Genomic DNA, 13,683 nt, shown 5'->3' on the forward strand with positions numbered 1-13,683 from the left:
ACTTTCTTTTATTTTCCTCTAGTATTTTGTTGAACTGTGCCCATATAACAGCACTAACTATACTTTAAAGGAATGCATTTTAGGTGAAGTGTTTTGAGATGTTCTTGCAAGATGAAATAAGATGGAATATAAATTCTAAAATGTCTTTATTTCCAGGGTGTATTTCTCTTCAGTGCCATTCAGATGACACCACTGAAGATGGGAAGTTATGTTTTTCCCAAGTGGGGCCAAGGTGTGGGCTGGCTTATGGCTTTATCATCCATGATATTGATTCCTGGCTATATGGGTTACTTGTTCCTCACTTCAAAGGGCTCTCTAAAACAGGTATGTGAGAACGTGTGACAAGCTGTACTTAATAAATGTATGGAGATTTAACTCCTGAAATGTGACCAGGATCCAATCAGTTAAAAGTTAATCCAAATTGACTGGAAAAAGTACAAAAGCAAAATACCGCAGATGCAGGAATGTTGAAATAAAACAGAAAATGCTGGAAAGACTCCACAGGTCAGGCAGCATCTGTGGAGATGGAAACGCCCATTATGGGTAGGATTTTCCATGACCCCCCCCCCCACCACCACCATGTTTGCATGTTTGGCAGCGGCGGAGGTGGCATGACACTGGCTGGCCACGGGATCTCCCAGTCCCACCACTGTTAGCAGAGTCTCCCATTGTTCATTCTCTGCTGCTGGGGAAACTGCAACCGGGAAGGTGGAGGGTGGGAGGGGGGCACCGTTCCCACGCCCGGAAGATCCCGCCGATGGGAAAGGCCAGAAAATCCCACACAATGTTTTGAGTTGATGACCTTTCAGCAGAATGGGAAAATGGTTGGAGAATTACTCGCTGGGCTACACATACTACACAAACATCTATGAATTTTATCTTTGTAGCAATTGATTATCATATTTGTAAAAACCTCAGCACATTGCTGGTCTGCTTGTTCCAGTATATGAACCCTGGTCCAGATATAACTGTAAACATCATATCCCCTGAAGATTACAACGCACCCATATTTAGCATGACTTCTACTTCAGTAACAGGAGAATGGAATCTAGAAGGAGTACTTTGAATACAATATAATTCCATATCTTTATAATGAAATAAATGAGGAATATGTCTGCTACCTGGTCGGGATTTTTTATTTCAGTCATTCACTTGCATGACCTTAGAGCTTTGACCCTTTCTATCTCCATTCGTATCCATTATCTGGTGACGTAAATTATAAGGGTGTAATTTTGCAATATCTTCATTCACTTATACAGCAGTTGTTCCTGCAGTCTGGTCTAAAGTGAATGCCAAAGGCCAAGAAAAGTTGAGCTTTATGGGTATTCCTGTAATCTCTAGAGTGCAACATTTCCCTGGTTCGGTTGCCAACAGAAGCCAGTTCAGAATATCAGTTTGCATTTAACTATATTAAGCACCATCATAATTTGTCCCTGAATGAGTCGATGTGCAAATGGAATCCAAAGTGAATGATATCCCCTGGCAGCTATGAAATAGGATTTTCATTTTAGTTTGAATTATACACGTAGCAAGGTTTATCATATTCAAAATATTCCATCCATGTTTTTCTTATCACTTAAATATGATATTGCTGCTAGGCTTTTCTTGAAGAACTACTATTCTTGACTTGAGGTTAGTTCTTAATATATTCTTGCACAGTCATTATTATGTATATTCCAAGCCTTTAAATGTGTTTTTACTTTTATATTTTTGGTTTTAGCGTCTCCGACTTATGACCCAGCCAACTGAGGACACGAAATGCCGGGAGAATGGACCTGAACAACCAGAGCATGGCAACACTCCAAGTGATGAAGCCTATATGTAGATTATTTATTAAATATAAGATACTAACACTGCCCAGAAAATGAATCTTTCACCGGTTGATCGAGACCAAGGACTGTAGTTACATTATTGTGCACCTACCTCCTATCACAAATATGATCAATAGTTATACGAGGCTATAAACCTTTGTTGATGGACATCAGTAAAACTCTTAATGAAAAAGTTTCAAATCAAGTTTTGATAACAATGTAATTTTGGCAAAGGACCATCAATAGAGGCAGACTGTTAGCATTTTTAAAACTATAGTTTTCTCTTCCAAAGGAGCCAGCACAGACATGATGGACCAAGTGGCTTCCTTCTGTGCTATAAGTCTCTTTGATCTTATGATCATGTGGACGTGATTAGAGTCACTGACTTATTTTATACACGTCAACATACTCAGTCTGTCAAGTTTATAGCACTAAGGCCATTAATCAAAATTATGGTTTTGCAATAAAATTATAGAATTTTCTTACCTACTCTTTAATAGTCCTGTCATATTTTCCAGGAGTCTACTTAATTTTCTTCCTGTCACCCGTGGTGGATTCTACAATCTGTGGAAATCCCCTGTCCACCTGGCATCCATTTTTTAGCCCTATGTCCACATATTCACTCCACTTCCGGGTCCACCCAAGTACCTTTGTCAGATGCCAATGTGGGAATTCATTATTTTTCCAGTGCGAGAAAGCAAAGTATTGATACTAGAAGATGGAAAGCTATTCTTTTCCATATTGTTGATAACATTTTATAATTTAAATTAATGTCCAGAATAGTCCCAACCGTTAATGATGTTGATTTGCTGTCTCTCGCTGAAGAGTGAGTAGAAAAAGCACTTATGGCAGTGGCAATTGACAGCACGGCAGTAAGGAGCAGAGATGTAGAGGGTAGGCTGGTGAAAATGAGGAATGAGAGGCAGATGTATGCAGTCTGGAATATGAACAAGATGATGATGCACGGACATGGGGCATGAGATATGATACTTAGGGTCAGAGAAGGAAAGAGAGACGTGCAGATTGGAGGTTGGGTTCCTTAATATCACTCACCCGGCTTCCCCAGGATTTTGCTTGTAAAAGGTTGGAACTTTTTCTCCTGATATCAATTATTCATTCACCTAAGCTTCAAAGCTCAACTATCTCTAACCAAACTCCCACTTGGTCCCAAAGCCAATTCGTTAGCATTGAAACCCAGCATTGACTAACCAATTCCCCGAGTACACCAAATCTTCATTTTCTTTCTTTTCAAACATCCTATGGTCAAGTACAGCCATCATATCTTGGCTAGGTCAGAATATATTTAAATATTTGTATAAACATTTTATTTACTCAAACATGACCTTCCATTTCAGTTAGTATAGAAAGTAGTTGCAGCAAATATTTTGGAATTGCTATATTTGAAGATCCAGTTGCGGGCATTAACAGTGTACTTTATACTCCAGGGAGTGGTAAATGACTATTGATTTCATTATATCATGTAGCAGCAGTAGACTAAGGCAGTGCTTCAACAATTTTCTACTTTGAGACAGACATCAGCTTGTGTCTATGGCAGCTAAGCAAATGTGACAGGGAAACAGAACCATGGAAGAAACTTTAGTATATTGTACAATGTATTCTAAGTAAAAGCAGAAAGTACATGTGCATTGATTAAACATTGGTTGCTTTAAAAACAAAACTATTACAACTATATCTGTCAAAATGTTGTCGCATAGCGAGTGTGTAAAAATTAAGTATAAATGTCTGCATCTTATTTAATGTAGTTTTGTCAAATAAAATAACAATTCTTCCATCATAGACCTTAACACTGTAATAACTCTTAGCACAGACACATCATTAAAGTGTTATTCTTTCAACATCAGCTATGTATTTAATTTGTATAAAATATATTCAATATATAATGAGTCTAGTAAAGAGAGTATTGTTTTGTAGATTTATAAATGTTAAATTGATCAAATGTACAGTTTTCAACGTATATATTAAATGGTGTAGTTAAGGTCTAAATGGTGTTATTGATACCAGGGCATGATTATCATATATATGTTGTCAATTTTTGGAAAGCAAATAAAAACTTTATCTTACGCTGTAATTACATGGAGGTATATCTCGATCTATGTTAATAATCACTTTAGTTTCCTTCCATGGAGCTAAGCAATAAAGCGGAATATTTTCTCCAGCCAATATACTAGGGTCAAAGTCAATTCGCAATATCTTTACATTATGCCTGTGCTATGGTTGGCATTTGCAGTTCACGTGTTACAACTGAGAAATGGCAGATCCCTCTCACCTGAAGCATTTTGTCAAAATCAAAGTGAAAGGTTAAAATTATTTTTTAAATTAGTTGGCATCGGATGCCCACTCTTTGGAATCAATCAGCTTCTTGCAGGATTGAATCATCGGTCCTTCTTGAAAGTTACGTTAAACAATTTCATTCCCATCCAAATTATTTTGTAACCAACAAAATCAGTATCAGGGGGCAGCATGGTGGAACAGTGGTTAGCATTGCTGCTTCACGGCGCCAAGGTCCAGGTTCGATCCTGACCCTGGGTCACTGTCCGTGTAGGGTTTGCACATTCTCCCCGTGTTTGCATGGGTTTTGCCCCCCCCCCCCCCCCCCCCCCCTACCACAACCCAAGGATGTGCACTAAATTGTTCCTTAATTGGCAAAAATGAATTGGGCACTTTAAACAAACAAAATCAGTATCAAGTGTGATGCCCTGTGTAATGAACTCCAATTGGCTTTATTGGTTGGCCAATTGGAGTATGAGCTCCCTCAATGATAGCTCATTGAGGGGGCCCATATAATCACCTGTGTAGGCTTTGTGAGCCAGTCTTAGGTTGACTGGACAGCTAGCAGCACTGTTTGTAGCTGTTCCTGTAATATAGTTATTGTAAATAAATATTGGTGTGGTGACGGAACTCCTGCCTCCCATGGATTACTACACCCTGCCTGGTTGATTAATATGTTGATACTCACTACCTAGAGTCACACTTCAAGAATGGGCAATGGAACAAAATTATTAGTAGGTGGATTGTCCTAATGGAACTGCAACCCAAGAAGGGAGAAAATAGAAAAGCAAATAAATTCATTGAAATTAAGTGCTACTATCTTGATGTCTGCAGTAAAGCCATTGTAACATAATGGTAAGATGATAAACTATTTAGTCATATCCAATGATCCAAGCTGACTATTTATTCAAGCTGTTTACTGGACCTCTTAGTGTGTCTTGATATACAGTCATTTGAACACACTGTATATTGGTGCCCATGTTAAAATACTATAAATTAATTTTGCACAAAATTGGATTGAAAGTTCAATGATGCAAATGTTTCCCCATAACAAACAGGTGTAGTTCCCATCCAACTTCTCCTGCCGGGGCAGGTGAATGGTGGTGAACAATTAAACAACTCACCGGAGAAGGAGGCTCCACAAATATCCCACCTTCAATGATGGGGGAGTCCAGCACACATCAATGCAAAAGATAAAGCTGAAGCTTTTACAGCCATCTTTACCCAGAAGTGCCAAGAGAATGATCTGTCCTGGCCTCCTCCTGAGGTCACCACAGAAATATGCATCACAGGTGTCAGTCTTAAGCCACTTTGATTCACTCCAAGTGATATTAAGAAAGGGCTGAAAGTACTGGATACTGCAAAGGCTATGGGTCTTGACAACATTTCAACAATAATACTGAAGATTTGTGCTCCAGAACTTGTCATGTCCCGAACCAAACTGTTCCAGTACAGTCTCAACACTGGCATCTACCCAACAATTTAGAAATTTGGCCGGGTATGCCTGTACACAAAAAGCAAGACAAATCCAATCCATTCAATTACCACCCCATCATTCTACTCTCCAGCTTAGGGGCTGGTTTAGCTCACTGGGCTAAATCGCTGGCTTTTAAAGCAGACCAAGCAGGCCAGCAGCACGGTTCGATTCCCGTACCAGCCTCCCCGGACAGGCGCCGGAATGTGGCGACTAGGGACTTTTCACAGTAATTTCATTGAAGCCTACTCGTGACAATAAGCCATTTTCATTTTCAGTAGAATGATGAAAGAGGGCATCAGCAGTGCTATCACTATCAAGTGGCATCTGCTCACTGATGCACTCCATCAGTACGACTTTGATTTTGGAATTTGGTTAGTCTGATATATATGGAAACAAACATTTGAAAGCAATTTTTTAAGGAGCAGGTATTTTTTACCTACCATCCAGAATCAAAAGTTTTATTCTCACTATAAAGTTTCATTCCATACTTTGCACTGAAAAGGGAACATCGGTTATTCACTTTTCCTCCAATTCATTTTTCTCCTGGTATGATGTGTTATGGCAGGTCTGATGCAGTGCAAAGATCCCAGAGTGCGAATAAATCGTTATTGGGAACAAACTGCAAGCGTCAAAGTTGAGAACAATCTGAACAATTTTGGAAAGACAAAAGAAGGGTCAGATAGGGTGTGTTCTTTCTATGGGTTTGTTCAGTTTGTACAGGGAAAATATTCTTCGAGAGGTTGAAGACATTCCTGGATTATTAGTTTCAATGGGATAAGATATGTCAATGTTTTTATTCTTATTGCCGACTCTGGCGAGAAACTGCTAAAGGTTTTGGACAGAGGAGTGGGTGAGAGTGGGAAGGCAGGGTGGAACATGAATTGTAATCAAGCAAAATGTCCAGTGGTGCCAAAAACGAAAGTCCTACCAGAATGTGACCAAGACCAGGAAAGGACAGGAAGGAAAGGACAGCTGGAATTTCTTGGGCACATAATAATAGCTCATGATTTAGAAAATCTGATGCTGATGAGGATGTTCGATGGTAAAAAAAAGATGGAGGTAGACAAAGAGCAATCTTTCGAAAGAGCCTCACAAAGTGGATGAATGCACCTCCATCAAAGATGATCCATGCCTTCTGAGCAAGGTTAACATGGAGGTCCATGGTTTGCCATGCCCTTTTAGGGCATGGTACCTGATGAGAGGGAGTGAGCTGCAGTGCAGAGAAACACTTTTAGCATCTTGTTGATCCAAACTGGTTCATTATTAATTATTGTCTACAAATACACAAAGGTAAAAATGTACACCTTACAGAAATCCGGCCTCAACATTGAGATCAACAAAGTAGGTTATAACCTCTGCTCCCATCTTCTTGGACAGCAGTTATTGGTTATGGTTCTGTTGTACAACAGCAAGAACAACAACTTCAATTCATTTGGTACCATTAGTGTAATAAAACATTCCAAAGCGCATTACAAGAGTGTGTTATAAAGCAACATTAGACAACAAGCCTCAGAAAGTGATAATTAGGGCGGAAATCCAAAATCAAAGAGGTAGATTTTGAGGAGTATTTTAAATGAAGAATGAGAGGGGGAGGTCCAGAGATGTTAGGAAGATTGTTTAGGACCAAGGCAGTTGAAGGCAAGATCACCAATTGTGGAGCAATCAAATCAAATTAAGTGGCCAGAATTAGATGAGCACCAACACCACTAAGTTGTGGGGTTGGAGGAGAGATTGCAGAAATGAGAGGATGTGGGAGGGGAGGAGGTTATGGGCAGATTTGAAAATGAGGATGAACATTTTAAACCTAAAGGTGTTGTTTAGCTGGGAAGCAATGTAGTTAGGAGAGCATGGATGAAAGGGTAACGGGACTTGGAGTGTAAGGACTCAACCAGAATAGTTTTCAAAGACCTCAAATTTTCAGAGGATATTATGTTGGAATATAACCATTTACACTACCCCTGGACCAAATTTTTGTTACTTTACTCATCCCATTACATCCCACTTTCCCTATTTCACCATCATCCCTTTTGTCATTCCGACGTTCACTACATGTATCACAGACCTCCTTTGTTCTCTCATCCTACCCCACCAAGCCCTTTGTTCGCCCCGTATTACAAACACTCATTTCCTGATAAATTGTTAAATCTCTAACAACTTGAGGTGGCAGGCACAGAGCCAGGGCGCGATGCTGTGGAGATGTTCCACATTGGGTGGTTCCCGCCTAGCATGTGTATGTTTTAAGAAGTCTGAAGTCTGGTCCCTGGGGAATTTTTGAGGAATATAGAAAGGAAATGAAAACATTTTTAAAGAAAGTTTTTTTTTTAATTTTGTTTTTTTTGAAGGAAGAATTTTTTTTTAAAAGATTGAAGAAAGAAAGAAAAAAATAACAATAAGTTGTTAAAGGATGCGAAAAGCATTGTAGAAGAAGGGAGGAAACGTGGGCTCGCCGTTGAATGAGAGGACCAGCAAAAGCGCTGACAAGATGGCGGATGCCGGAGCACATGATGGGGCTGGTGGAGATGATGACCAAGGTGATGGCCGTGAAGCTGGAAAAGCAGTTTGCGAGTCAGATGGAAGCTTTGAGGAAGGAGATGGCGGCCGCATTGAAGACATTGGTGGAGGAGGCAAACGCCCTGGTGAGGGTAGCTTTGGCAAAGACATCGGCCGAGGTGAGAGAGCAGATGAAGGCAGTGGAGGAGGCCATGTTGCAGCACAGCGACCAGCTCACCTCGATGGGGGACGAGCTGCGGAGAGTGGTAGAGGTCAACAGAGGACTCTGGGCAAAGCTCAAGGACTTGGAGAACTGCTCGAGGCGGCACAATCTGAGAATTGTGGGCTTGCCAAAGGGACAGAGGGCTCAAGGCCAACAGACTACTTTGCTAAGAGGTTGGCGGAATTGATAGGGAGGGTGAGAACCCCTCCCGGTATGAGCTGGATCGAGCTCATCAGTCATTAAGACCGAAGCCCAAAATAAATGAGCCATCGAGAGCAATAATTATCTGCTTCCATAAACACCGCGTGAAGGAGAAGGTGTTATGCTGGGCGAAGCAGAAGCGCCAGGTACAGTGGGATGGTGCTAGAGTTCGGATTTACCAGGACTGCATGGTGGAGTTGGCAAAAAGACGAGCGGTGTTGGGCCGAATGAAGGCGGCACTGTACAGCAAGGGGGTGGGATTTGGTATGGTGTACCCGGCGAAGCTGAGGGTAACGTATAACGTCAAAGACTTTTATTTTGAAATAGTGAAAGCGGCTGAGGCGTTCTTGAAGGCAGAAGGCTTGGGTCAGACGTGAGGAGCGGAGCTGGAAGAGAGACTGTGGAACGTGATTGGGGAGCTGGAAAATATATAAATGCTATAATTTCTTTTTACTGATGTGTATTGTAATTTACTTCCCTTCACATTGTTACAGAGTTCAAGTTATTGTTTGGGTTGATTGGCATTCTGCATTGCGACGGTTATATCTTATTTTAGTGAATTGTATGAGTTAGATTGTTGTTTTTTTTTCTCTGTAACTGGGTGGGGAGGGATGGTATACCTTGATGAGGGGGCAAGCCACACACGCTATCTAACTAAAGTTGGCTAGTGAACGGAGGTGAGGTGAGAGGAGGGCTGCGGACATTGGAGCCTGGTTAGCAGGTTCCGATGGTCCTACGAGGGGAGCAAGGGGGGGGGAAGGGATCGACACTGGGAGATGTTTCTTCAAGAGGAAATGTAGGGGGGTATTCTGGGAGGGAGGGGAAGGGATTCAATGTTAATAACGGATAGGAGCGGGTCAGGCTCATGCTGCAGGGCCCGCTGGTATGATGATAGTGGATAAGAAGGGTGGGGGGGGGGGGGGGGGGGGGCATGAGAGATCCCCAGTTAGGATAGTCACATGGAATGTGAGGGTGTTAGGAGGTCCAGTCAAGAGGTCAAGGGTGCTTGCGCATCTTAAAAGTTTGAAAAACTAGCACTGCTGCAGGAGACTCACTTGAGGGTGAAGGACCAGGTGAGACTTAAACAGGGATGGGTTAGTCAGGTGTTTCACTCTGGATTTGACGAAAGGGCTCGAGGGGTAGCGATAATGGTCAGCAAAAGAGTACGCTTCCAGATGGAGAAGGTGGTGGCAGATCGGGGGGTAGATATGTGATTGTGACAGGGGCGCTGGAGGGGAGGTTAGCGGTGCTGGTAAGTGTATACGGTCCCAATTGGGACGATGTGGGATTTGCGAAGAAGGTGTTTGGGGCCATCCCCGACTTGGACACACATAAACTGATAGTGGGGGGGGACTGGAACTTGGTGCAGGAGCCAAGGTTGGACAGGTCAAGGCCGCGCTCGCTGGTCCCATCACGAGGGGGGAATGGGGGTAAAGCATTGGCTGGGCTAATGGTGGAAATGGGAGGGGTGGACCCTTGGAAGTTTCTGCACCCGAGGCAGCGGGAGTACTCGTTTTTCTCAGCAGTCCATAGGTGAACTCGCGGATCGACTTTTTTGGGGTGGAGAAGGCTTTGCTGGTTAGGGTTAGGGGTCGGAATATTTGGCAATTGCAGTATCCGATCATGCTCCGCATTGGGTGGATATAGTACTGGAGAAGGGGGTAGTACAGAGGCCGGTGTGGAAATTAGACATGGGACTGTTGGTGGACCAAGGGTTCTGTGACAAAATTGAAACGGTAATTGAGAAATATGTAAGTTTCAACTGTACAGGTGAGGTGTCGAAGGCAGATGTCTGGGAGGCTCTAAAGGCAGTGGTGAGGGATGAGGTGATCTCGTTTAAGGCCAGGGTGGACAAAGAGGAGAGGTTGGAGCGGCAGTGGGTAATAGATGAGATGTTGGAGGTAGGTAGGAGTTGTGCAGAAGATGGGGACCCAGAGAAGTTGGAAAAGAGGAAGGAACTACAGGTGAGCTTTGACCGAGAATCTACCAGGAAGGCAGTGCGCCAACTGAGGCGAGCAAGGGGTGCAGTTTACGAGCATGGAGATAAGGCAGGGCATTTGGTAGCAGGTCAGCTTCGGAGGGAGGCAGCGGTAAGGGAAATTGTTCAGGTGAGGGACAGGGTAGGGAAGGTGGTGGTGGCTCCGGATCTGATTAACAAGGTCTCTGAGGAATTCTATGAGAGGTTGTACAGGTCAGAGCAACCTGGGGAAGACCGGGAGATGCAGGAATTTCTAGATGGGCTGCAGTACCCGAGGTTAGGGGAGGGGTACAAGGAGTGATAATGGAGCAGAAGATAAAAGATGCGATTGGGAGGATGCAGTCGTGGAAGGTGGCAGGGCCGGATGGGTTTCCGGTGGAATATTATAAAAAATTCAAGGATAAGCTGGCACGCCTGATGGTGGGGATGTTTGAAGAGGCGATAGGGAGGGGGGGGGGGGGGGGGGGGGGTGTTGCCACAATCTTTGGGGCAGGCATCGATGTCCCTGTTGCTTAAAAAAGATAAGGACCCGATGGAGTGTGGGTCATATAGGCCCATATCACTTTTAAACGGGGACACAAAAGTATTGGCGAAGGTACTGGAGGGTAGGCTGGAGGAGTGCCTCCCGAAGGTGATAGGTGAGAATCAGACAGGGTTCATGAGAGGGAGGCAGCTCATTTAAAACGTTAGAAGGTTATTGAATGTGGTTATGGCACCGGCGGAGGGGAAGGAAACAAAGGTGGTTGTGGCATTGGACGGTGAGAAGGTGTTTGAAGGGGTAGAATGGGGGTACTTGATGGCAGTTCTGGAGAGGTTTGGGATTGGACAAAGATTTGTGGACTGAGTAAAGCTACTATATAAGGAGCTGAGGACGAGTGTCCGCCCAAATAACATCAGCTCGAGATACATTTCTCTCCACCGTGGGACTAAGCAGGGATGCCCCCCCTGCTGTTTGCACTCGTGATTGAGCCGTTGGCCATCGCATTAAGATGCTCGGGGGTATGGAAATGAATAGTGCGGAGGGGAGAACAGAGCATATGGTGTCCTTATCTGCCGATGTTTTGCTTTTATACGTGTCGGAACCGAATGTGTCAATAGACGGAATATTGGAGCTGCTTCGAGTATTTGGGTCTTTCTCTGGGTACAAACTAAATCTAGACAAGAATTGAGTATTTTGTGGTGTCTCGGCCAGGGGTGGGGCAGGGTGGGGGGGCTGCCATTCCGTAGGGCATTGACTCATTTTAGATACCTGGGGGTGCAGGTAGATTGCCCGGGAGTGGGGGAGGCTCCGCAGTTTCAACATTTCTAGTTTGGTGGAGAGAGTGAAAGCTGATCTGGCAAAGTGGGATGATCTCCATCTGTCACTGGCGGTTCAGGTACAGGTGGTTAAATGAACGTGTTGCCACGATTTCTGTTTACTTTCCAATGCCTGCCGATTTTCATGCCATAGGCATTTTTCAGAGAGATTGAAGGAATAATTACCTCATTCATATGGGGAGGGAAGGTGGCCAGAGTGAGAAAGGTGATGCTACAGAGAGGAAGGCAGGCAAGGGGTTTGGGTCTCCCGAACCTGATGTACTACTACTGGGCGGCGAATGTGGAGAAGGTGCGGAGCTGGGTCAGAGGGGTTGATTCCCAGTGGGTCAGAATGGATGTGAGTTTGTGTAGGGGGGCGGGATTGAAGGCACTCGCAACAGCGCCGCTCCCGATGGCCCCGGGAAAATATTCATGGAGTCGGGTTATAATAGCTTCATTGAGAACTTGGAGGCAGTTTCCCCAACACTTTGGGTTGGGGGCAGGGTCAAGGGAAATACCGATTCAGGAGAACCACAGATTTGAGCCAGGCAAATGGGATGGGAATTTTCGGAAATGGGAGGAGAAGAGGATTAAGGCAGTAAAAGATTTGTTTCTTGAGGATCGGTTTGCAGGATTGAAGGAGCTGGAAGCAAAGTATGGGCTGGAGCAGGGGGAAATGTTTAGATACATGCAGGTTCGAGATTTTGCCAGGAAGGAGATACAGAGCTTCCCAGTGGAGCCGGCCTCCACATTGCTGGAGGAGGTGCTGACGACAGGAGGACTGGAGAAGGGGTTAGTGTCGGCAGTTTACGGAGCTATTTTGGAAGAGGAGAAGGCACCACTGGAAGGGATCAAAGCAAAGTGGGAGGAAAAGTTGGGAGAGGATATGGAGGAGGGGTTCTGGTGTGAGGTGCCCCGGAGAGTGAACACCGCCACCTCGTGCGTGAGGTTGCGGCTGATACAGCTGAAGGTGGTATACAGAGCACACCTCACGAGGGCCAGGATGAGCCAATTCTTTGAAGGGGTAGAAGATGTGTGTGAACGTTGTGTGGGGGGGGGGGGCAAATCAAGGGGGCCCCGCAAATCACGTTCATATGTTTTGATTCTGTCCAAAGCTGGAGGATTACTGGCTGGAGGTATTTAGGGTAATCGCTGAAGTGCTGCACGTGAAACTGGACCCGGGCCCTCGGGAGGCCATATTTGGAGTGTCGGACCAGCCAGGGTTGGAAATGAGATGCAGATGTTGCAGCCTTCGCCTCGTTGATCCTGAGGGGATGGAGAGCAGCCTCTCTACCCTGTGTCCTGGAGTGGCGGGGGTACCTTGTTGGAATTCTTGACTCTTGAGAAGGTTAAGTTTGAACTGAGGCGAAGGATGGAGGGGTTCTACAATTCATGGGCATTATTCATCATGCACTTTCAAGAACTGGATAACATTGAACATTAGTTGGGGGGGTGGGTGGGAGGGTTGGGGGGGGGCGGTGTGTGTTAATGGTGACTATTCCTTTCAGATTCCTTTTTGTCATTTGTTTATGTGAACATGCGGGCTAATGTTTGGGGTTTGGTGGGAGGATGGGATCATTGTTATTGATATGGGGTTTGACATTACATCCGTTATTGCTTATTGTTTATTGTTGGTGGGTGTAAATGTGGGAGAAAATGCGAAAAAGGAGAATAAAAATATATATTTTTTTAAATCTCTAACAACTTCCAGGTCTCATTAAACATTAACTTAGGGTGCAATTCAGCATCCTTGTCATGCCTGACTTGGTGTCAGGACGAGGCCATTGAATCTTGTGAGAGGCCTCTCGTGTGACTCGTGACGATTGAAATGTCTTGCAAGATTCCATTGAATTTTGTGAGATGTCAGATCTGGATCTGACCCTCACTGGGCACGATCCAGATCTGCATATTTAAATAA

General features: G+C 44.2%; 1 protein-coding gene across 1 annotated transcript in view; it reads left to right on the top strand.

Moving 5' to 3' along the window:
* The window catches only part of slc6a1b (solute carrier family 6 member 1b), a 50,019-nt gene extending 46,027 nt beyond the window's left edge, over window positions 1-3,992 (top strand). The window contains exons 14-15 of the mRNA XM_038812653.1: window positions 157-324; window positions 1,721-3,992. Coding sequence (XP_038668581.1) covers window positions 157-324; window positions 1,721-1,825 — 273 coding nt within the window. The 3' untranslated portion in view covers window positions 1,826-3,992. The remainder of the gene's footprint in view (window positions 1-156; window positions 325-1,720) is intronic.
* The last annotated feature ends 9,691 nt before the right edge of the window (window positions 3,993-13,683 follow it).

The sequence above is a fragment of the Scyliorhinus canicula genome, chromosome 11, assembly GCF_902713615.1.
Source record: "Scyliorhinus canicula chromosome 11, sScyCan1.1, whole genome shotgun sequence".
NCBI lineage: Eukaryota > Metazoa > Chordata > Chondrichthyes > Carcharhiniformes > Scyliorhinidae > Scyliorhinus > Scyliorhinus canicula.